Here is a 24,527-nt window from a genome sequence, read left to right as displayed (position 1 = left end):
TAATTACAATTACAATTCTTGAAATGTCAAATTTAGTTATGAAAACATCGAATTTTAGTTTCTTTCTGTGTTTTCCGGAAGTCACAGATTACTCCACACAGTTATAAATTGCGGTTTTTCCTCATTTAAAGTTCTTCTTCGATAACTCTCGAAGTATTCATTTTAGGTAAAGGGTTTGCTTGAGTGACCCCAACTTTTTTTTGTACGTAGAATCGAATCAAATAATAAAAAAATTAATGTTCTAATTTGAGAATCTTGAGTTTTGATGAATTTGAGTTGTCCAAGTTCATGATCCTCTTGTAAACACCCTGTACATTTTTGGTCCAAACCGCAAACAGTCTAATAATACTACGTATGTGTAGAATCGAAAATGAAAAAGGGTTTTTTCGAAAAAAGCTTTTTCTGTCAAAATATTCAAAAAATATGAGTCCTCATCGCCACCATTTTTTCATAAGAATCCCATATTGCTGAAATTGTCATCAAAAAAGAAATCTATTGATGTAATAATATACTAGGTGTGGCATTTGAACTAAGGAAGTTGTAGTCTGCTTCCGGTATAACCGAAAGTTGTAGAGATCTGAAAATATTTTAGGGGGGATGATCATTGTCTCAAACCCCTATATTTAAATATTCTGCTCAAAATTATGATAAGTTTTCCATAAACGTCTAATAGGCCATCCCAAGGAATCATCCTGTATAATCATTTCTTCAATTCCACCATGATAGTTTTCTGCTTTAGAAGCAGTGATATCATTGTATGCACTTAGACAGAGCTAGTTTAGAAAAATATTTAGTATCTAAAGTTACTTTGGGTTTCTAATTGAATTGTAAAAAAAAAGTTTGCTATGGAAACGGTCTGATACACGTACTGAGATACTTTTCAGCATCCAAAATACTTCACAGGGTACAGAAAACTAAGGCAAAATTACAGAGTAACCAGAATTATGAAGATATCATCAACACAAAAATTGAATCAAAACATCTTTTCGGGAATGTGGAACATTGTACTTTTCTATGAGCTTCTAATAAAAAAACTAATGTATCCGAGGCAATATTTCTTCTTCTTATGGAATGAAATCATATACGAAACTGAGATACTTCTGACACAAAAGTTTAAAATTATTGAAAATTTCTGAAGACGTTTTGTGATTATAACAATGATTAGTTAAAAATGTTGTCAATACATCCCTGGAGAGGTGTAAAGAACCAGTTATCCGGCTGATGGCTTGCATTGCTCCTTTGATTTGTGGTTAGTAGTATTACGCCTTCACAGACATGAAATTTTATGCCCAATCAAAGGTAACAATGCCGGAATATCAAAGAATACGAAACTGGCTCAATGAGTCACCAAAAATTGTTTGGACGGAATTGATCAGTACAAATATTATCAAATAATGATCGAACCGTAAAAAAAAAGTTGATTGGTCATGTGTAGATTATTCATGGCTCATTAAGATTATGTCATTCGCAACAAAGATTATTGATTGCACTGTATTACACATATTCATAGAAGCTTTTTTTTTCTTGGTTAACTACTGATAGTCTTCAACCTCAACCTATTCAATTCATTTCTGTTTCGCAATGACCTTAGAGGAATATATTTGTCGCTTTTAGGTCAATTCGCAGAACTAATCGAACTAATGAGCCACTTTAGTTTGCGTGACATTTGAAAAGTGGTTACCATACGGTATGTGGATGGTAATAACTCTTCATCGGGTGATCATCAAATCTAATTATTTTACTGTTTTCTGATTGAATACTCTCCTTGAATTATTTCGAATTCAAAAACCAATTGTTAACTTGTCTTGCAATACTTATGAATTTTTTTCTATACTCGAATGTGATTACTTTGATTCATTACTTTCTTAATATAGCAATCTGTTTGAGGTTAGAATTCAATGTTGTTTTCAAGGACCCCTCAATCTCAATCTGTTCAGACTTCTAAAATCACTAATACATTTTATTGTAAAGAATTTCGAAACTTTGAACTTATTTCTCGAGGCACAAACTTTTTTTATAAGGAGGTTTGCGTGTTTTTCACTTCATTGAAGGTCTTCACACTTAGGTCTCTTGAATGGTCTTCTAGGAATTGTATTTGTCAGTCTTCACGTATCCGTGAGTTGCTGACAAACCATGGTGCATTTACGGCTTGTCTGAGGATCGTATTCTGCACGACTTGAAGTTTCTGCAGATGGATCTTTGCAGCGTATCCCAACGTAGGGCATGCGTAAGTAATGACCGGCCGAATGATGGACTTATAGAGAAGAAATTTGTTGGAAAGAGTCTTTTTGCTTCTTTTGTAAAGTAGCAGTTGCAACGAAGCCGTCACATCTGATGTGACGGGTTGTTTCCAAGTATAAGTAAGCTCCTAGATACTCGGTCTCGTTCTTCCATTCGATCCTCCTACCGAACATTACGACGTGTCCTTGGGGATCTTTCATCTTTCAACTAAAAGAACAGCTTGGCTTTTCTCAGGGTTTACCTCAATTCTCCATCGAGCGAACCAAGATAGAAGTCTCGGGATGGCTTCTAGTAGGCATTTCGTTGTCATTTTGGGACACCACAAACTGGCAAGAATGGCAGTATCGTCAGCGTAAAGTGCCATGGAAGTTTTCTCCCTTTTCGGCATGTCGGATACATATAATGTAAACAATAACAGAGACAGCAGGGATCCTTGCGGAACTCCGGCTGAAAGAGACCTCTCTAAAGACAGTACTCTGTCAACTTTGGCTCTGAACTTGAGAGAATGTAGGTAAAAGGCTACAAGTTGAACCATGGAGAGTGGCAAACCGGTAGCAAGCAGTTTGTATGACAGTCCTTTGGCCACATCCAAGAACACAGCCCCTGTGACTTGTTTGCGGTTAAATCTATCCGTGATTTGTTCCACTACTCGGAGCACTTGTTGCACAGTGGAATTTTGGTTTTGAAAACCGAACTGTTCCAACTGTATGATTTTCTTTTCTTCAGTTATTGCCTTCAATCTTTTCAAAATGACCGCTTTTGTAATCTTCCCTACGCACAAGACAGATCGGTCGGTAGTTTTGCGGGAATCTAGCGTCTTTGCCGGCCTTGTGGATTGAAACCACGTTGGCTTTCTTCCATTCCTTCGGAAAGTGCCTTAGTCTTAGCATAGCATTGGCTATATTTGTCAGTGCTACTAAGGCTTTTCGAGGGAGGTTTCACAACGTCAAATCAGTGATGTCGTCCGGTTCTGATGTCGTTTTCACTTTGTTTGACATTATAGTGTTCTGGATTTCCCGAACAGTTGCAAAACCAATAGCTTCCGTTGCTTCTTTCTTCAAGTCTCTATTCACTTTGGGGTTGAAGTCCTCAATGTGCTCTGCATTTTTGCAATCATGGCTCCAATGGCTCTCGACAAAAGCTTCAGCTTTTTCTTCTAGACTATTTACTATCCCTTGTAGAATCGTGAATATTTGCAATTGGTTTCCTATCTGAGCGCAGTGCTATGGCCATTCGTCAAACACTGTTGTCTTCTTTGGAAAGAGTGATTAGTTTCTCTTCCCAGCGATTATTTTGGACTTTTCTGAGAGCCTCCTTGACTCTAGCGTTGAGCTGATTGAACACTCGACGGTCCTCAGAGCTGAGTGTGTTTTGAGTTCTACGCCCCGCTCTGTGCTTCTCTCTGATAAGCTCCTTGCAATCTTCTGGATCATGTTCTTCTGTCTAGGGATAGAAGAAACTTGCGTCGAAGCGTCAAACGACGTTTTGATATTTTCCGTTAAGGACTCGACGGCTGAGTCCAGTTATTTGTGGTCCGATATGAGATAATAAACCCATATTCGTCATCATTTGATCCTTGAAAACCTGTCAATCTGTTTATGACTTAGTTTTCGGCGGATCCTCATCGAATTCGTCCACTAGATGAACCAAAAGAGGATAATGTTCTTCAACAACTCTATGTCCAATACGTTGGGCGACCTATCGACTTGTTAATAGATATAAAAATTCGCATATGAGAAAGGTTGAATATTTATCTCCAAATAATATACAAAAATGATGAAAAATAAGTCAACATGACATAACAAAAAGAGTGAGAAGCGTAAAGAAAATTCCCTATATCAAAGTCATTGACAAAAATAGTCAGGAACATTATAGTCACCGAGATTTCTAAATAAACTTGGAGCACATGCCTTTATTTCACGTTTTCGATCACTGGTATTCGTTTATATTTGTTGGGGATGCAGCTTTACTAAAAGCATTTACTCTCGGTTGAAAACTGATTCGGCATAAAACTATTAATATTTTGACGAATCATGTATGGTTTAAACCCCCTTTACCCCTCTAGATCCGCCACTGACACCATCTGAACTCTCTTACCCAATTATAGAGACCAATATTCATATTTCGGAATTTGAAAAATCAATTTACTCATTTTACTCTTCCCACTTGAAGGTACAATATGTAATTAAATTTTGAGATCCGATTTCAGTAATGATCAAGTTAATTTAATCTCTGCTGGTTCAGTTATTTCGTTATGCGTGAATGATTTTTTTTTCAATAGGCGGTTGAAAGGTTTTTCAAAAACTAAGAGCAATATTGGGCAGCCTATATGAGGAATTTCAGTTGAGAAAGTTTCGTCGAACTGATAACGAAACATTCGGAATTTGTAGAGCCAATCGGAATTCGTATAAGTTGAAAGGCATGCTACAAGAGGAATAACAGCAATACCTGATGAACTTGTGGTGATTTGTATTCGAAACAATCAGATGAGGGATAACTATGCTCGAAAATTTTGACGGTTATCGATTCGAAAATGCTGAAGAATTCGATGAATTCGTTCAACAATAGTTGGAACGGAGTTTGAATCCTCTTGTGTACTCGAATGCCTAGAATTTGTATCCGCAAAATCGCTCAGCTTTGATTCCCCAATCGGGTAAACGCTTCATCGAAGTTGGCTGTATGCGAAATGACCGTTTGCGGGAGTTCGAATGATTTTGGTTTGTTTAACCGTTTAATAAACTCTTGGAATTTCCGGGGAAAATTTCGAAAGCTCTTCCCTAATCTGTACAGGGTGGCCAAATTTCGATGTTTTACCACTACAACTTTTGAATAAGAGAAGATAGACAAAATATGATACCCCATTCTCGTTATCTTTTTCTGAGAAACTATGAAACTAACAAGAGTATCATCCATTTTTGGCCATATCGAAAAAAAAATTATATCGCCGCTAATACTTATGATAGAGCTCTGAAATTGAAATATTATACAGGCACTGTTTTACGTAGAATCCAGTGGCATGCTCGTCTTTTTAACAGGGTTTTCGATTACGTAGCTATGGCCCAAAGTTATATTTTTTCAAATGGGCACACTAGATTTCTGTGCCATCAATATAAACAATAGAAAATGGTCAAAAACTTTTTTCATCTAAAAGGCTCAAAATGTTATGGTTTCATCTGTTGATGAGCACAGGAAAATTTAGCATCGTATAATTACCACAGTCATTATAACTGCATCGATTGGAGCAGTCAATCATGTGGATCTTTTCGTTATTTCCGAATCCATTTTGAAATAAAAAATTTATAAAATATGTATACCTAGATTCGAATTTTGTAGAAATTAGTAAAGATTACGAAATTGATAAAAAAAAGATTGCTTTTGTTATAGAAAGCTCATAAACAGTTGAAACCATAGAAATATCAAGGCTCTTAGATGAAAAACAGTTTTTGACCATTTGCTATTATTTATGATGATGATAGTTATATTGATTTATGTTGTACATTTTAGAAATCAGTGAAAATTAAACTTCCAACAAATGGCACAAAAATCTAGTGTTCGTATTCGAACAAAAAATCACTTCGAATGATATCTTTGTAATTAAAAACCCAGTTGAAGTGAAAAGCACGCCACTGGATTCTACGTGAAAAAGTGCCTGTATGATGTTTTAATTTCAAAGCTCTATCATCAGTATGAGCAGAGATAAAAAAATTTTCGATATCGTCATTTTTTCAATTTTCGCTTAAGTATAACTCGAAAATAAAAGAAGGTGGTCAGAAATGAATACTACTCTTGTTAGTTTCTCAGAAAAAGAGAACGAGAATGGCGTATCAGATTTTGTCTATCTCCTTCTGGTTTAAAAGTTGTAGTGCTAAATCATCGAAACTTGCCCACCCTGTAAAGTTCTGGAAACCTTGGAATCCAAAAACACTGAAAATTGTTCATTATGATTTTTTTACTTCCTCATCGATAACTCTTGGAAATTTTGAGCTAGGAGAATGATTAAATTATTTTTGACTCTACAGGCTTGTCCAAAGCGGTAAAACACAATACCATCCTGTTCAGATGGAGTTCGAAGCTGTATACTGCATATTTTCAGCTGAAAAAGCCTCATCAATATTTATTGCTTAAATGATCTGCTTTGTTGTTGAGAATGTTATAACGAATCGAAATGTATGAAAAAATATAGGGTGTTCCATTGAAAAAAATATCATTTTATGAAATATTATGACAACGCGACTGTCAATTTCTTTTTTGTTTTCGGCATCGAGTAGACCAATAAAAATGCTACTAGTTTGCCCATTCAACCGACATCGTAGCATCAATAATAACGGAGTTGGCAATGGTGCCGATTTAATTTGGAACACCCTGTATACTCCGCATATTTCACACGTGCTGACAGATAAACTGCGGACGAGGGTATACAGCAATCACCATGGTGAATATCGAATTAATTATATTCATATACAACCCACTATTTGACAGAATGTGCGTTACTGCTGAGGATACGGAAACGAGAAGCATCAAACTTGAAGTTGCCTGGACAACAAGAGGGTTACAGGGAGATATGTTTTGAAAGGGGTATTCGGTTCATAACCGAACTGTAATTCGTTACAGGAAGTACACTGTTATCATTATTTCCAGAACACATAATTCAGTGGAATAAGAGGTGGCTCAGCAGTACTAAACTGATGCAATATGCAAAAAGAGAAACCGACATGAAAACATTCAGAGGTGGTTGGATTATTTTCGTTTTGAAGCAGTGGTATATAGTCTAACCAGCTTAAGATACCATTAAAAATATGTAGGTGACTCTATCAGTTCGGCTAAATTCCAGTAGTTTTTAATTATGGAAGTTTTGAGAGGATACAGGGAAAATATTTTGAACCGCTTCGAATTTTGTATTTGACGAATTACTGAAACTCTAACAGGAATGGAGCAAACTGAAAATATAAGTAAACTTCTATTTACGTATACAGGGTTAGAAGTATTTGGAATGACACTATAGGGACATCGAAAACCGTTAGAAATACAGGGTGGCAAATCACAAAAAAGTTCCGCTATTTAGGAATGAGTGTGAGATCCAAAATATCTACAATGGTTCCCGAGATATCTGAAAAAACTAAAAATCTAGATTTTCTTTCTTTCTGTTTAATTCATTCATTTCTGGAGATAACTTCACTAAATTCGGTTTGTAGCCATTATCCAATATAGAGATTCGAATGGTGTCTTCAGATTCTTTCTGTTTTCCATTGTTTTAGAGACGCGATAGTCAAGTTTTTTTTTTCTTGTGGACGCCATATTGGTACTCCTCATGGGGTGTTGGAGAAAAATATTACGAATTCAACAATGTATCACACTCTACAGAAATATCAAGTCTAGCTACACAAATTCAAACATAATTCTTATTTTTTTTTTCAAGTAGTAGGCTGATGCCAGAAATGTCAAATATCTTGTTACTTTGTTCAGTTGTTATGTCAAATCATCAAAGTTGTTCAACAATTCTGGCTCCTGCCTACTACTTAAACAAAAAAATGAGACGGAAGTTCATATTAGCGTAGCTAGACTCGATATTTTGTAGAGTGTAAATAGTAGGCTGATGCCAGAATTGACAAATAACTTTGGCGACAGTTGTTATGTGAAATCATCACTTGAGTTTTTTTTTAAATTATGTAGAACAATTTCTACAGACATTGCCAGTTGTACGCTATGTAGGGAGTTGGTATCAGCATTATTATGTAATTAATAGCAAGGTTCTTATCAGACAGGATTCAGGATTTTACAAAACTCAAGTAATGATTTCACAAAACAACTGAAGAAAGTAACAAGTTCTTCGACAATTCTGGCATCAGCCTAGTACTACTAGTTCGAATTTGCGTAGCTAGACTCGACATTTTTGTAGAGTGTGTACATTGTTGAATTCGTAATTTTTTTCTTTATCACCCCATGGGGCGAACCAACTCTGAAACAATAAAAAAGAGAAAACAACTGAAGACACCATTAGAATCTCTATATTGAATAATGGCTACAAACCGAATTTCGTTGTATCTCGGAAACCATTGGAGATATTTTGGATGTGTTCACACCAATGCACTCATCCCTAAATAACGCAACTTTTCTGTAATTTAAGCCACCCTGTATTTCTAACTGTTTTCAATATCCCTGTAGAGTCCCACTAAATAGTTCTAACCCTGTATATTAGAATACGCAAATCTTATATTAATGTGTTAATTGGAGTACATACTTAGACACAATTGTTAAGATAACTCAAACATTCAACAACTGAAATTTTGATTTTCGGTTGTATTGAAATATTACCTCCTTTTTAATTATTTTTTGGAATACTTGAACATTCTGTTCGAGGGTTCATTGGAATGCGTAAAAAGGAGAAAAAGGTCTCATTTTTAACGATTATAGCATTCCGTGTAATCGAAAGAGTGTCATAACTGTGAATAATGAAGAGAATTTGAGAGGAATCCTTAAAAACGTGATGGTTTCATCCCATGTCATTAACTTCTAGATAAATTCAAAATGGAAGAGAGCTTAATTGTGACACGGTCAATAAGGAAGGAGTCCATCATAAATATACCTATAAAGGTTCTCAATAATTTAGTAATTTACTTTCAAGAGCGACAGCCGGCCACTGATGACTTTCAAAGACCGTCAAAGGCGGCAGTGACAACGAACTTGATAAAAGGAATCAGCAGAGTCATCGTCTTGATTAGGGCCATATCGGAAAGAAAGAAGCGCTTCGATATAAGTGGAATACATCTGCCAATAACCCCTGTCTTCTGCTCCTCTTTTATTTTCAACAGTTCGAATCGAGATTTGGGAGAGATTTATCAATAGATCAAGCTTGGTCGAAGAGCTAGATACATATCCAAGCCCATCCACAAACCTCAGCTATATTAAAAAAATAACACTATTACACCATTCAAATCGATCCAGAAGGAGCAAAATCTATAATTCAATATTTGAACGGGATTTAATTTCAGTTGGAAATAAGCCAGTACAATGTCCATCCAAATTGCAGACCACACCAGACTTTTTCTTATATTCAGAAATGAAAATTTTGTGAATTTTTGATCTTGTGTCTTTGATGCTTTTCACTTCTGCATATATTAGGCCAATTGAAAAGTGATTGGTATGCTAAGTTTGAACGTGGTGAAATGAGCACCGAAGACGGCTAACGCAGTGGACGCCCAAAAGAGGCTGTCACCGACGAAAAAATCGAAAAGTGAAGTTGATCGAGATAGCAGACATTGTGAAGATATCATCTGAATGTGCACGAATATTTGTACATGAGAAAGCTGTGTGCCAAATGGGTTCCGCGCGAGCTCACAATCGATCAAAAGCAACAACGTGTCAATGATTCTGAGCAGTGTTTGAAGCTGTTTAAGAAAGAATTTTTGAGTCGATATGTGACAATGTATGAAACATGGCTCCATCATTTCACTTCGGAGTCCAATCGACATTCAGCTGACTGGACTGCACACGATAAACCGAATCCAAAGCGAGGAAAAACACAACAGTCAGCTGGCAAGGTTATGGAAGCTGTATTCTGGGAATCATTGTATCGCCCTCGAAGGCAACTATGTTGAATAATAAAATCGAATTATGCCAAAAAAATGTGTTTTACTATGGTAGACCGGGGACTTTTCAATTGGCCTGTTATTTTCAGGAAAGCCATCTTTCTCTAACATGGCAAAAAACCTATTCATGTTCATAGGAAAACTCCAAAATTCATTCGCCATTTTCTAAATAGTTTGCTTTTAATCCACATCTGAGATTGAGAACGATGGGACCTTCTACACAACTTGAAAAGCTATTCAGATTTCTAATTAGAAAATTTTCGATTCAAATTTTGCTATTATAATTTCTGGTGATTAAGTTTTTGTTTGATTCAAAAGGTCTATGATTGAAGACTGTGAACCAAAGCAATATTTGGGTTCCCATTATCTCTGCGTTGGTTAAATTGGCTTAGAAATACCTTGTATAGTTCATTCAAGAGGTATAATCTAATTAGAGACAAAAAAAAACATACACTACATGTCGGAGAGTAATGGATGCTCTAAATAGGACGGAAAAACTCCTCATTATACTCTTTTGTGGTTTTGAAATGATTGATTTCGAACTGTTCTTAAACTTACTGAGGCCAATTTATTCTTATGGAATCACGAAGATCATGAACTCGAATAAATCGTTTGGATCTTTTCGAAATTAATGAATATGGGTGATGCTTCTTCCTCTCTGAGTTTACAGTCGCTATATAGTCTATTAGTATTCAACGTGATTTAGAGCCATCTAATATTATTTCCTCAATTTATAACGTAGTAGCTTTTTTTAGAATAATGACACGAAGTTCGATATCTCAAAAATTATCTGCAACAATCAGCTGGAATTGTTTGACAACATAAAGGGTACCAAAAGAATGAGTGAATGAGTGAACTTGTGCTCCATAGCATTAGTTTGAGCATAAATACAACATTATGACATTCTCATCGATATTTCAAAGTTTACATGCCGTGTCTGCTCAAAAGCAGATAATAAGGAAAACCTACACTATATGAGAAAATTTTGAGACTCTAAATATTGCCTTGTAGTGCGAGACCAAATTCTAGACGTATATTTTAATATTGATCGTATATACAGGGTATTTAATTATAAACTGGCCAAACATATATAGTCGTGTAGACGACACCGAGAGACTCATTTTTGCCTTATGACATATATCTCGTTTTCGAAGCGTAAGCGAGATACAGGATGTGCCGTTGCACATACAAAACTGACCAGACTCAATAAAATGTTGCTCAGAAATGAAACGTCTTTTTATTGAGCCTGGTCAGTTTTGTATAACCTTTGAAGTTACGATTTCTGGTTATATTTCTTACTGGACTTGATATCAAGCTTCTTGATATTACTTGAGCTTGTACGAGTCGCACGGTATATATTTTTGCAAGTTCGTGTACGCTTAAACAAAATAAAGGGGTTCTCCGAGCTCTGAGATGACCTTTCTATGACATTCTTACTAGGCATTAATATCTTGATAAATTCTGGTAGTTTTAGAAATCTAACATTTTAAGTATCAGCTTACAGGAAATCGGGATGACTAGACATTCATTGTTGATATAATAATAATAATAATATTTCTTTATTTAGTAAAAATTACTAGTTATGACTTGATAATAAAATTAACATACATTTCTCAAAAATACTGCTCCTTTACATAAGATATCAACAATTTCCTGAAGGTTACATATTTGTTGCAGTTCCTTAACATATTAGGCAATTTATTGGTTATTTCATCTTGTACATATTCGCCAGGGATACCATGCTTGTTGAGGAAAGCGAACTTTGCCCCATTAAAGCTTGTAGAACCATTATGGAATTTTTGGTTTTTTTCGGCCAAAATTTTAGGCTAATTTATTATTCTATCGAAAAATTGTTAGCTCTCAAATTGTTGAAGAAATCGCAGGTTCTGCTAGCTTAACGTTAAGCTAGCAGAACCTAAAAGACTTATCTTATAATCAAACAATGCTTGGATGTTTCTCAGAATCATGAAATTCTATTTTTTATTTTGTTATGATTCATAGTGATTTGATTTGTGTTTTCAAAATGCTTGATATTTCTTGGTCTTTTATACGCTAAGTTTCAAATACTAAAAATTGTTTTTTTTGCAAGGTTCTTTTTCGTTTCATATTTCATCATATTTATATTGATGAGCAAACTACACGATAAAATAGCTGAAAATCAAGTAGCTTGATAGAATGTTTATTGATTTTTTAAGAACTTGATGAATTAATACTACATTGAAAAACTACTATTTGACTTGAACTTGACTTGATTTCTAGTCAAGTAGCTTGAATATCGAATCAAGCCGTAAATCTGTATATTCAACAATATTTCAAGATCAAGCAAAACAAAAATCATTGAAACATGTTTTGTGGATGTCTTATAATTCGAAAGATTTTTTAATTCTTCGATTTAATCTGTGAAAGTATTGAACTAGGTAGATATTACTGAACGATCTCGCAAAAGCCAGTGTTTTTCCTAATATTTTTTTCCTTCCGAACTATTCGAAAGCAGAAAATGATAGAGCAAAATGGATCAAGATATCCGAGTGTCATTGGCACGTTCGAGATCCGAAATTCTAGCCCAGGGCGGTACCGAAAGGAATGTAAAACATCGGTCTACACAAATGCCTTTAAATTGAGCTTATATTGGATGTAATTTTCTCAAATTGTCATCCCGAAAAAAATTGGAATGTCCTAGCGGCGACGCGCATAAATTGAAAAACCTGTGACACTGACGAGCCATATTAAGTGTTAAATGTACCTTTAAGTATACGTTCGATTCGCCGAGTCATTCCGTCTCACTTCAGCATAAAAGTCCCAAGTATCATTAAATAAAACTAAATTGACTGCTTTCTGTCGTGACCGTCAGAACTGTATCGAGATAAAATGATAGATGCCATATTTGAATATTGATGACTTTTTTACCGAAATCGCTTGACCGACAATTTGCATTCTTACAATAATAACACGTTTTCGAAATTGGTCCGATTTTCGGTTAGAAAAAGGTGAACTGATGCGAGACGTCCAATTTCACCCTTCGTGGTGAAAGATAGCCAACAATTTTCCATCTGAAACCACGTATCTGCCACTTTTGAATTCCATTTTTGTGCCGGATTTCGTATTCAAATTAGGCACCTGCCACACTAGTATCTATTCTGACTCCGACCATAAGTATATGTATACTGGAAGTTGCAGATTTTTAAGGCCCAAATGATCGTTGGTAGCAATCTCAGCAATTAGAACCGGACTACTTATTTCCTTTCCCCCAGAATTAAATTCGGTTTTCTATAATCCAAGCCCCCAAACACGCACAATGTTACGTTTGAGCCTTACTGAGAAGATGAAATTAATCAGATTAAAAAATACCAGGAATTTAACATTTATGAAAAATCATAGTCCTCAAATTGGATCAAAGTTCATAAAAAGTTCAATATTCAAGAGTATGCTACAGATTTCACCCAATTTCATATATCATTCAAAAATTAATAGAAGGTAACAAGTTATTCAATAGGTCCCGGGCCCAGTGCCATATCATTTTTTTGTTGTTAGGACTAGGGTTTAAAAGATGTGTGTACAAAATTTCGGAGCATGGGGTTGAGTCTTGACCGAGATATTGAAGGTCAAATGACACCACATTTTTTTTGAAAATGGATAAAAATTGACAATTGACAATGCTCCTAGTTAAAAATCGATTAATCCATTGTCGAATTGAACTAATTGCGCTTCCAACTCCTCAACCACCAAGCTGATTATATTGGCTCTTTGCAGTGGCGGCTCATCCTACTATATAAGGAACCGAATAAATTCTGGAAATCGCATGTATTATTCAAATTAATTGAATATTTTATTAATCAACCTCAATTTTACATCATTCGGTAGGGTAGTGGGTCTCGGTTCCATAATATCCATCTCAATCTCACGATTCTTGTATATTCATCTCACTTCCTCTTTGAGTAGTAAACGGTCTGCGGCATGCCTCACGCGCTTCCTTGTCTAGCGCTTTATCTACATTGGCGCGGCGAGAAATCGAGAATATCTCTTTAAAGGCGGCTTCTAAAAATGGATTTGAGGCATGCCGATGCTGCAGGGCGATCTGCATTCATTCTGCACTATTCGGAAAGCGGTAAATCGGGTTAGTTTTTGCTGCGTCTCGACTGACTCGTGTAAGTTTGTCTCCGTGTTAGCGTGAACTTCTTTCCATGAGATTTTTCATTTTGTTAATCGACTTGATTACTGCCAGAAGGCGAAATGTATTTAGTGGGACCAAGTGAGTCGTCGAATTCCCAATGTGAACGAAAATAATACTTGATTTTGTGAATTTTTCAATGAATCAGGGATAATTTTCGAGTTATTCTTATGAGGATAAATGATACATACATTTGGCTATTATCAAGCCAAAGACTAACAATTCTACAGAAAATGTATTGAAAGTTAGAGTAGCGTATCATTCTTGAAGATGACTATGTAGACGAATAAAGTCTAATAAATAAATGTTTTTTACTGTTAGCTTAGGTCCAGTAAAAATTGATTTAAGTGTTATATAGTTGAACGCGACAATTGTTTCCAATTCACGACAAATAGAGTTCTATTCTTCAACAAGAGTTCCATTCATTCACGGTCTAAAAAAAGAGTCATCTAAGTAACCTGGGCTCATAAAAAAGTGGAGTACTGTACAAATGAAATATTTCCATTATTTAGCATTAATACATGGTATTTTTGATTCTAGCAAATGGAAGTCTGAATAAACAATCTTGTTTTTCTAAAATTGATTCAAAATCTGAGAAATGTAATTGAAATCTTTGAGAAATTGGCTTTCTCTGTCATTTTTTTACGTCAAATACTTGAAATCACCCAAGGCCTTTGCTGTGGTATTGGATGCTCAATCCTGGGTGGTCCTGCCTGCTTAATAATATTGAGTAAGCAGATCCATCTTTGAACAAAAAAAAACGTACAAACGTTTTTGGTATAGGCTTCATTGATTTTTAAGGAAGTGGCACTGCTAACTTTAGATGGGTATTAAAATGAACAAGTGTGTAATTTGTATTTTCGTTCCTTTGCTCTTAATGTTTCACTGCGAAATTCGATATTTTGTACTATAAAATATTTCACTTATATTTAGAGTTCAAACAGATTCATTTCCTCGATAGAAAGAGCATCTAAACAAACTTGAGAATCATTTAATTATAAACTTAAAAAGAATGTAATAAATCGTAATCGTAAATAATGGTATTCCTTGCATCAAAATAATGTTCACAAAAAAAATACATCAATAATCAAAACGAATGTTTCCGTATATGGCAATATATAATTTACTTCCAAACGACGTGACTGAGTTGCATTTTTTGCAGCCTCCTTGACGTTTGATTGCTATTTTTCAAGAAATGTTTATGTGAATTGAAACTGTTCACCCTTTATGTGCTCAATAAATAATTTGTTAGATTTTGAAAAATCTGTATATATCTTATTGTATACACAAAAGCGTTGTTCACCTCAAGAGCTTGTTAAACAACAAACCATCAGTATATGGGTAGCATAACGCAGCAGTTTTAAATGTTAACTTCACATTTTGTTCATGAACTTGACCCAAAAGATCAAGTTGATTGTGGGTAATTATTCCTACATTTCAACTTCGCTTCTGTTTTGGTACCGTACAACAATATAGGCACGAATTTCAACACGGAAGGTGCTTCCCTGGGTTTCCTGGTTAGATAATTCTTCCTGAGAGGTATTGCCTTCGATTCAATGATAATTTGTGGAATGGTTTCATGAACAACCAGGAGGAAGAATCGTGCTCAGATACCGCTCGCAGAATCCATTTATGTGAATCAACATGAACATACACACAATTAATTGAATTAATCCATAGACGATCAATTTGAAATTATAACAGTTCGTAGAGCTGCCTTCTTTCCACTTAGGTTTTTACGTTTATTATATTATGTATTGACGTTTAGAGAATGTTTGAGAAAAAATAGTAAAGTGATAATGTGAAATAAGGAACTTTCGCGTGCTTGTAAAATTCATATTCATAAATTTTTTTCGCTTAGATCTTCAAAGCGTTAAAATAGTGAACAAATTAAATCAATTTACCTGCACAAAAACATAGAATTATGTGAAAATTCTAATCCAACATAATTTACTACTTTTTGCAACAATTTTTTAGGGAAAACGAAATATAGGGTGATTCACCGGGATAGCTTATTAGACGTTTATGGTAAACTAATCATAATTTTGAGCCGAAAATTTGCATATTGGGGTTTGAGACAATGATTTTTCCCTCTGAAATATTTTCAAATCTCTTCAGCTTCCGGTTATTCACCGGAAACAGACCATTACTTCCTTATTTCAAACGGCACACCCAGTATATTATTGCATCATTAGATAGATTTTTTATGACAATTTCGGCAATATGCCATATCTTGGGTGAAAACTCAAGGGTTCGTGGGTTAATGGGTTTCTTATAAAAAAATTGTGGCGATAAAGCTTTTTTCGAAAAAAATTCTTTTCTTTTTCGGTTCTGAAAATACGTGGTATTATAAGACTGTTTGAGGTTTGGACCAAAAATGTACAGGGTGTTTATAATATATAATATACAAAAATAGTGGGAGGTTTCTTGATCAAACCCTATATTTAGAATAAATACTTTAAGAGTTATCGAGGAAGATCTATAAATAAGGAAAAACCGCAATTCATAACTGTGTGGAGTAGTCAGTGACGAAAAACACAAAAGAAACTAAAATTCGATGTTTCCATAACTAAATTTAACCTTTCAAGAATTGTAATGAATTATTCATAAATGAAAATTTTATTGGTTAATGGATTTCTCAACAATCCCAAAGAAAAATTGATTATAATTCATGAAATGTAAAATTTAGTTATCCAAACAACGAATGTTAGTTTCTTTCTGTGTTTTCCGGAAGTCACAGACTACTCCACACAGTGACGAATTCCGGTTTTTCCTCATTTAGATTAGACCTTCCTCGATAACTCTTAAAATATTCATTTTAGGTATAGGATTTGCTTGAGTAACCCCCACTATTTTTGTACGTAGAATCGACTGAAATAATAAAAAACATAGGTTCAATTTTGAAAATCTTGAGTTTTGATGAATTTGAGTTGTCCAAGTTCATGATTTTCTTATGAACAACCTGTACATTTTTGGTCCAAACCGCAAACCGTCCTATAATACTACTACAATACTTGCAGAATCGAAAAAAAAAAAGTTTGTTGAAAAAGCATTTTCTGTAGAAATATTCAAAGAATGAATATGAGTCCCCAACGACACCATTTTTTTCATAACAATTCCAAGTTTTTAACCAAAGTATGGCACATTGCCGATATTGTAGTCAAAAAAGCTATCTAATGATGCAATGATCAAATGGCACACCCAGTATATTGGGTGTGCCATTTGAAATAAGGAAGTAGTTGTCTGTTTCCGGCATAAACGGAAGTTGTAGAGGTCTGAAAATATTTTAGAAAGATCATTGTCTCAAACCCCAATATGCAAATTTTCCGCTCAAAATTATGATTTGTTTTCCATAAACGGCTAATAGGCCATTCCGGTGAATCACCCTCGTGCAAAATTTTTTGTTGATCGCTTCTTTTGAATAATTTCAAGCTCCATGTAAAAGTTTGCGAAGAACCATAGAAAATTCAAAAGAATATTGGAAACCAAACACCTAATATTTCTGTGACAACAAATCCTATTGTGTTGAAATGGCGTGCCTATATAGAATAACAATTCCAACCTTAGTGTGAAATTTGGGGTCAATATCATCATCGGGACCATAAAAAGTTCAAGAAAAATATTGGAAAAAGACTATATCATACTTCAACAATGTTTAGAAATTATTAAATTGTTTCATCAAAATCACTGATCATTTGTGAATCCTGAAAGAAATTTAAGAAGAATTCATGGACGATATTATTCATTTGTGAATACTGAGAGTTAATCGACTCGTCGTATTGTAGACAAATTTAGAAGTACCAAGAACGACTCAGTACTTGGTACTGGTACTCTTGTATCATGTGATGAATATTCACTTTAAAATTTGTCGGTTGACGGAATAATGTCGTCCATGAATTCTCTCAGTATTCACAAATGAGCACTGATTTTTATAAAGCAATTCAACAATTTTTAAATGTTGTTGAAGCGTGTATCTTTCCATTATTATCCCACTCAACACATCGCAATAAACGTAAAAAAATAATACATTCTGTTGCAATTATAATCATTTCATATTCAAATTCGAATCCAACAAACGTATGAGCGATAGAGCGCACAAAAGCCTTCGATACTAAGGTATTAACGCGAGATTGCGTTTTTAATCAAAATGTAAAAATTCTGTAGTTTTCCAAACATCAATTTCTCAGAAGATAGTCGATGAAGAGTCGAGTATAGCGAAAGACATCGAAACCGTTGTATAGTCGATATCATTTTCTCTAGTCATCGATGAATTCATTCAACCATTGAAAATTAGTGGATATACATACATAAAATGAGGCTTGAGCTTTTGAGAAGAGCCAAGGGCCCTGCACTTGTATGAAAAGCTATTCTTCAAGGACCCTAGACGAGCGATGACAGTCCAATGCTGAAAGTCATTAAGCTGAATGTCTGTCTAGTGCCAACCATTGTTCGAAAACTATTCATGTCATGTCTTTGTGTCAAATGGAATATTTTGACACCTCCAGGTTTATTAGCAGTTCCCTGAATTGATAATTCTGCAATATGTGACAATGATATTCACTTTTCGTCGACGAAGACCGACTTTTTCTTTGTTCGTCAACTAAATCATTATAGGAAATAATGATTCAACGATATTGTGTTTGGACTCGAGTTCTAAAAAACCAATTAAACTCGGATACCTGCCTGAATTCAGAAAAAATGATTAATAATTTAATCGACACAATATGATATATTGTCACGAAATGGAACATTATACATGAACGATTAATCAGTCATGAATATATTATTAGTATGTAAATGATTCTAGCTAGCGAGAGATATATTTATCAATGAGACTTCTGGGAAAGGATTCCTTGCACTATATTCATCTCGATTCCAACAATAAATCATCTATAATATATACAGAATGTCCTACTATATTTGAAACGTTTTCACTACGGTCACAACTCTTTATATTTCATTCAAATTTAATGACCTTCCGCCTTACAAACGTTTCAACAATTTGAGATTCCTTTTTGAAGGAAAAGATGGAAATTCAAATCAATTCTTTACGAGAAAGACTTTGAAATATACGAAAATTAGATATTTATTTATGTAAATTTCGAGAATGAAATGAATTATTTATCACCACTTACGTACAATATTTCATGTCTTTATTCAACTAATTGGCATGTGATATATTGGTTGCCAAATATTGTTTATGGTGGAAAAATGAACACATGAAAAAAATTCATCCCAATCGAAATTGTATTAACGCATCAGAATGAAATAAACGGTTACTATGCCTTTATAAAAATCAATTCATCAACTTATCTACAAACTGAAATGTACGAATTAGGCTATTTAACAATATGCAAAATGTTCTGTTATTTATTGACATTTTCAAAGAAAATAAGTAAGGTGAGGAATATTTTGGAATATTCCAGTGGCGTACCATTGTTTCCTTTACAAAAAATTAAAAGCAATAAATAAACTTCAACACCCCTTATTTCGGAATACGAAGCATTTGCGAACTAAAGTTATATGGCAACCTTCCATTATTTTCTTAATTCAGAATCATCCCCTGAAATTTGTCGCACATATCCACTAACACCCTGTATTATCTGAACGATTGAATTTAGAATGGTAATGCAATGAGGACACTTGATCAGCATCAAGACTTCAACGACTTAAAAAAAATTCAAACAAAATCAACCAGAGCCAATCTCCCTTTGACACGGTGCTTGGTCCTTTTTGATACAAAAAACAGTTCTGCCAACCAACATTTCTCAATGCAAAAATCACTAAAAGATATTCATGAAAATATTCCATTAATTTGGATGAAAATCCAGTGAATTAGAGAAGATAAGACACCGAAGGCTCATTCTAGCTTAGTGTTGTTTTAAGGATTGTAGTACACTCCCAGATTTACCAGAGTCACTCCCTGCACCCTTCCTAGTGCACAATCCATGACCTCGCGGAGTTCGAGACAAATCGATTGCAGTTAATACCAAAAACATGTCATTAAACCTTCAAGCCTGAATCCCATCAAAATAAAACAAGGCGTTTAATAGAACGTTTGCTAGTGGCGTGTTGCGAAGGTGACATGTAAAAAGGTTGGCATTTCTCGAAACCAGAACGCTTGTTGTCGCAAGTCTTCTAAGCCATTACATAACACGTATCTACGAATCTAGTTAGCCGCAGTCCCTCATGCTCGTCCCACATGTCTGTCCGTCCCGCCACCGACACGTCTCCAACTAATGGAATTTTTTATGACCAATATCAGATGTAATAATGGTTCATGAATATAAATCGAGCCACCTTACACTTCGATCGGCCTCTTTTTTTTTCCACCCGATGACATTTCCACGAAAATTCGTGACAGAGGATGCGCTCGAAAATACATGAATTGATATCATCTGAACTCTAGGAAACCCATACGAGCTGGCCTATAAGGTCGTGCTGCAGCTATGACTGCGACGTGCCTTAAAAGCTGCTAATGAAATAATAATTATGGCAGATTGAACGTTCAACGTGCAAACGATCAAAATGTACCGGCCGAATTAGGGATTCAAGGCTTGGCTTGATTTTCACGCTACTTGGCTTGAGCTTCACTTGATTTCAAGTCAAGCTCAAGTTGATCAAACTCAAGTTAAGTATTTATTCATCAAGTACTTGAATCATATCAAGCTTTTTGATTTGTTGCAGTTCTATCTTTTAGTGTCACATCAATAAAAAAATTATGGAATGAGAAGTAACCTTGCAAAAAACACTTTTATTCATTGAACTTATTGTATGAAAAAAACGAAAATATCAACTTTTTTGAAATAAAAACATAAATTGAATCACTATAAATCGTATATGTGGAACGTATAGCCATTCTTCTAATCCATTCTTCTAGGAATTCCAATTTCTTGGAAAAAGTGGAATATATTTGCCGCCTGCGGTTTCCAGTTCTTCTGCTGAGTTTCGATTTTATAAAACGCTAGAACATCTTGTTTTTTTCTTTAAGAAGATTTAATAAACAATCGGATGAACCATTCTTTTGAATTCGAATGCGCCCACGACAAATCCTAGTTAATTCGATATGAAAAGTCATCTGTGAAATTAAATAAATTTATTCAACATATAGGTACTTCTAGGAATTCGGATTTCTCGGAAAAAGTAGAAAACGCCCTCCAATATTTGCCGCTTCGGCGAAATTCGTTTTGTTTTTTCCTGAGAAAAAAATCCATTCTTTTTAGTTTTTTATATAATAACATATTGTGTAATATTTTTCGAATAAATTCTACATATTTTCTTGTTACTAATATTCTCTTTTTCCGAGTCTCTTTCGTATTGAATAAAAACATTAATTAATTTCAATGGTTTTTCAAACCTTTATTTTCAATGTGGCTACAGCTTTTAAATTTCTGAAACTACCAAAATCTACCAATAGATTTCATAATGTGAAATGTGAGAAAACTTCTGATAAAGTCACACTGGCGAATGCTTCAGTCTCTCGGCGCTCGAGGAATCTCCTCATTTAGTCTAAGCGCGCACGACATTGCAGAAATATATGCCGTGCGACGCGTGCATATCAAGCTCAAGTAATATCAAGTAGCTTGATATCAAGCCAAGCAAAAAATATTTAAAATCAAGTAAAGTCGAGGTCAAGTATGTGATTTTCCACGAGCTTGATTTTCAAGTCAAGTAGTTGGTTAAAATGCCAAGCTGCTTGTCTTGATGAATACCTAGTCCGAATCAGAAAACGAACAACAGTGGCTGCGAAAATTCATTTAGCTCACAATAATATGCACTCAAAATCAAGCTGAAAAAACTATGTTACTCAGGAATACTGGTCCAGTGGTTAGGATCCCATACCAAAAAATAGTTAGGTAGGCGCACCACAAGGATCGATCCTTGCGCCCAGATTATTTTATTTCTCCATACTTTATCTTCGAAAACACAAACTTGGTTCTTGTTACGAATGATACTACAATATCACATGAATTCTTTGAAAAAGTACTAAGTACGTTACGTTGAAATTTCGTGTAAAAATAAACTGAGAATAATAATTATTGAGAGTAGTATAACTAATCCAAAAAACTCAACTTGGAAAGAACTCATCAAAGAGCTACTGTATTGTTTACACTAATTAATGTTTAATTGCGACACTGTATAAAGCAAGAATCACTGAGTTGCCCTATTGATCAGTGAAAAATCACTGCATTTCAGAATGAGCTGGGAACTCATCACCAAAATAGTGATGGGTTTATTATTTTGATCTTACAAGGCAAAAAAAGGAGTATCCACTATACAGGGTGATTCACCGGGATGGCCTATTAGACGTTTATGGAAAATTATTCATAATTTTGAGCTGAAAATTTGCATATTGTGGTTTGAGACAATGATCTTTTCCCCTTGAATTTTTTCAGATCCCTACAACTTCCGGTTATACCGGACACAGACTACTACTTCCCTATTTCAAATGGCACACCCAGTATATTATTACATCAATGAATAGCTCTTTTTACGACAATTTCGGCAATATGCCACACTTTCAGTAAAAACTCAACTGTTCATGAGTTAATGGGATTCTTATGAAAAAAATGGTGGCGATGAGGAATTTTTTGAATATTTCGGCAGAAAAAGCTTTTTTCGAAAGAATTTTTTTCTTTTTCGATTCCAAAAATACGTAGTACATATTATGAAACTGTTTGCTGTTTGGGTCAAAAATGTAGAGGTTGTTCATAAGAAGATTATGAACTTACGTATTTGCAGAATAGAAAAAGAAAAAAAATCGAAAAAAGTTTTTCTGCCGAAATATTGAAAAAAAATGAGTCTTCATCGCAACCATTTTATTTAAAATAATCTCATTAATTCATGAACCATTGAGAATTACCTTAGGTATGGCATATTGCCAAAATTGTCGTCAAAAAGCTATCTAATAATGCAATAATTCACTGGGTGTGCCATTTCAAATAAGAAAGTAGTATCTGTTTCCGGAAAAACCGGCAGTTGTAGAGATCGGAAAATATTTCAGGGAGAATGATCATTGTCCCAAACCCCAACATGCAAATTTTCAGCACAAAATTATTTTTAGTTTTCCATTAACGTCTAAAAGGCCATAGTGGTGAATCACCCTGTATGTAATTATAAACATGTATATCATTGAAATAATTGAAATTATCGATGATTCCAAAATGAAAACAAATACTGTTGGTTGCACGTGCCTCACAAAATTTCTACGAAGATTTCAACCACAGATGATAAGTTTCAAATTGTCTTACCGTGGCTATTTTGGGAGTTTGTAGAATTCTTTCTCCATTACAGTTTTTGGCCTCTCTTGAAATATGTTCTTTGGTACAATCGGCTGCTGTACTTTTTGTAACGCTTGTATCTGAATATCGGTCAGATTCTTCCATTGCTGTTGAAAGACCGGAAGACTTGGACTCTGAAAACCATGATGCTACCGAGGACCACTGAAAAAAGAAATCATTTTATGAATGCCACAAAGATATATGAAATATTTCACTCTAAATTGGACAGATTATTTGTTTATTGATGAATATATTCTTGTATAGAGTTTTATCAAAACGAGTTGTATAAGATGCCTATTTTTTTCTTGTATATAATATTGAAAGCAGCTTTCTTAGGGCCTCTCGAAAATGTTTTCCAATCACAAAAGAAGATTGGGTGGTATTAGGAAGGCTGATTCTTTTGGAAATGAATCATTTCAACAATGGCATACTTATAAGTGATATTTCCCGTAAATATAATGGCTAGGTTATAACGAAGATCAGATGCTATGCAAGGGTTGGCACATAATTATTGAGACCCTTTTGTGGAAGGGTTAATATAGAAACCAGAGGGTGGGAAACGCGCCATATTTGATCAATAATTGAGTTAAACAACTGACGAACGACGTACTTATAGCATCCCTTTCAAGAGTTGGGCCAAATACTATTCGTCTGAAACTCACCCTTTTCAGTTTCACGCTTGATTCAACTTTCTCTGTCTCTCTCCCTTCAGCGCGAAATTTATGAATATTAATTTTTTTCAGAAACGGCACGAATCATCAGGACTCCTACACAGCATTCCTAATGCTCAATCGATACGATCAAGCTTCCCATGGCATTTCAAGAGATAATATTGAATAAGCTATGTGACAGATCTTTCAAAAATACGTTCTTGGAAGTATAAAAAGTAAGTATTGTACGTATATGAAAGTTGTTGAAGTAACCGTTCTGGATATAAGTATTACACTCATTGAAAAGTATTTAATTTATCCGATTTATAACATTATTATTAGAGCAAATTGAATAAGATTAGAATTCAATGTTGTTTCGAGTTACTTGAGTTTTTAATAAATTTTATATATAGAGTAAAAATATGTTCTGACGCTCAAAATAACTAGCATATTTCAAAGAAAATGCAGAAATTAACGTCAAATCACGAAATACAAAGGAACGAAAATGAAAATTACACACCTCTTTACATCAAATTGACCATAGTCAAGCGAGTTCACCTTGATTTTCCATCATACGATGGTAGGTATGAATTATATTAGA

At 34.6% G+C, this 24,527-nt stretch overlaps 1 protein-coding gene across 3 annotated transcripts in view; it reads right to left on the bottom strand.

The window, feature by feature from the left end:
- Positions 1–24,527, bottom strand: part of LOC123685920 (zinc finger protein basonuclin-2-like) — a 240,957-nt gene that overhangs the window by 166,306 nt on the left and 50,124 nt on the right. For all 3 annotated transcript variants that reach the window (XM_045625787.1, XM_045625786.1, XM_045625788.1), the window contains exon 2: positions 23,247–23,438. In XM_045625787.1, the coding sequence (XP_045481743.1) occupies positions 23,247–23,381 (135 nt within the window). In that variant the 5' untranslated portion in view covers positions 23,382–23,438. The remainder of the gene's footprint in view (positions 1–23,246; positions 23,439–24,527) is intronic.

Source organism: Harmonia axyridis, chromosome X, assembly GCF_914767665.1.
Source record: "Harmonia axyridis chromosome X, icHarAxyr1.1, whole genome shotgun sequence".
In the NCBI taxonomy this organism is placed as follows: domain Eukaryota; kingdom Metazoa; phylum Arthropoda; class Insecta; order Coleoptera; family Coccinellidae; genus Harmonia; species Harmonia axyridis.
The sequence above is the reverse complement of the archived record's forward strand: the minus strand, read 5'-3'. Positions and strand labels throughout refer to the sequence as shown.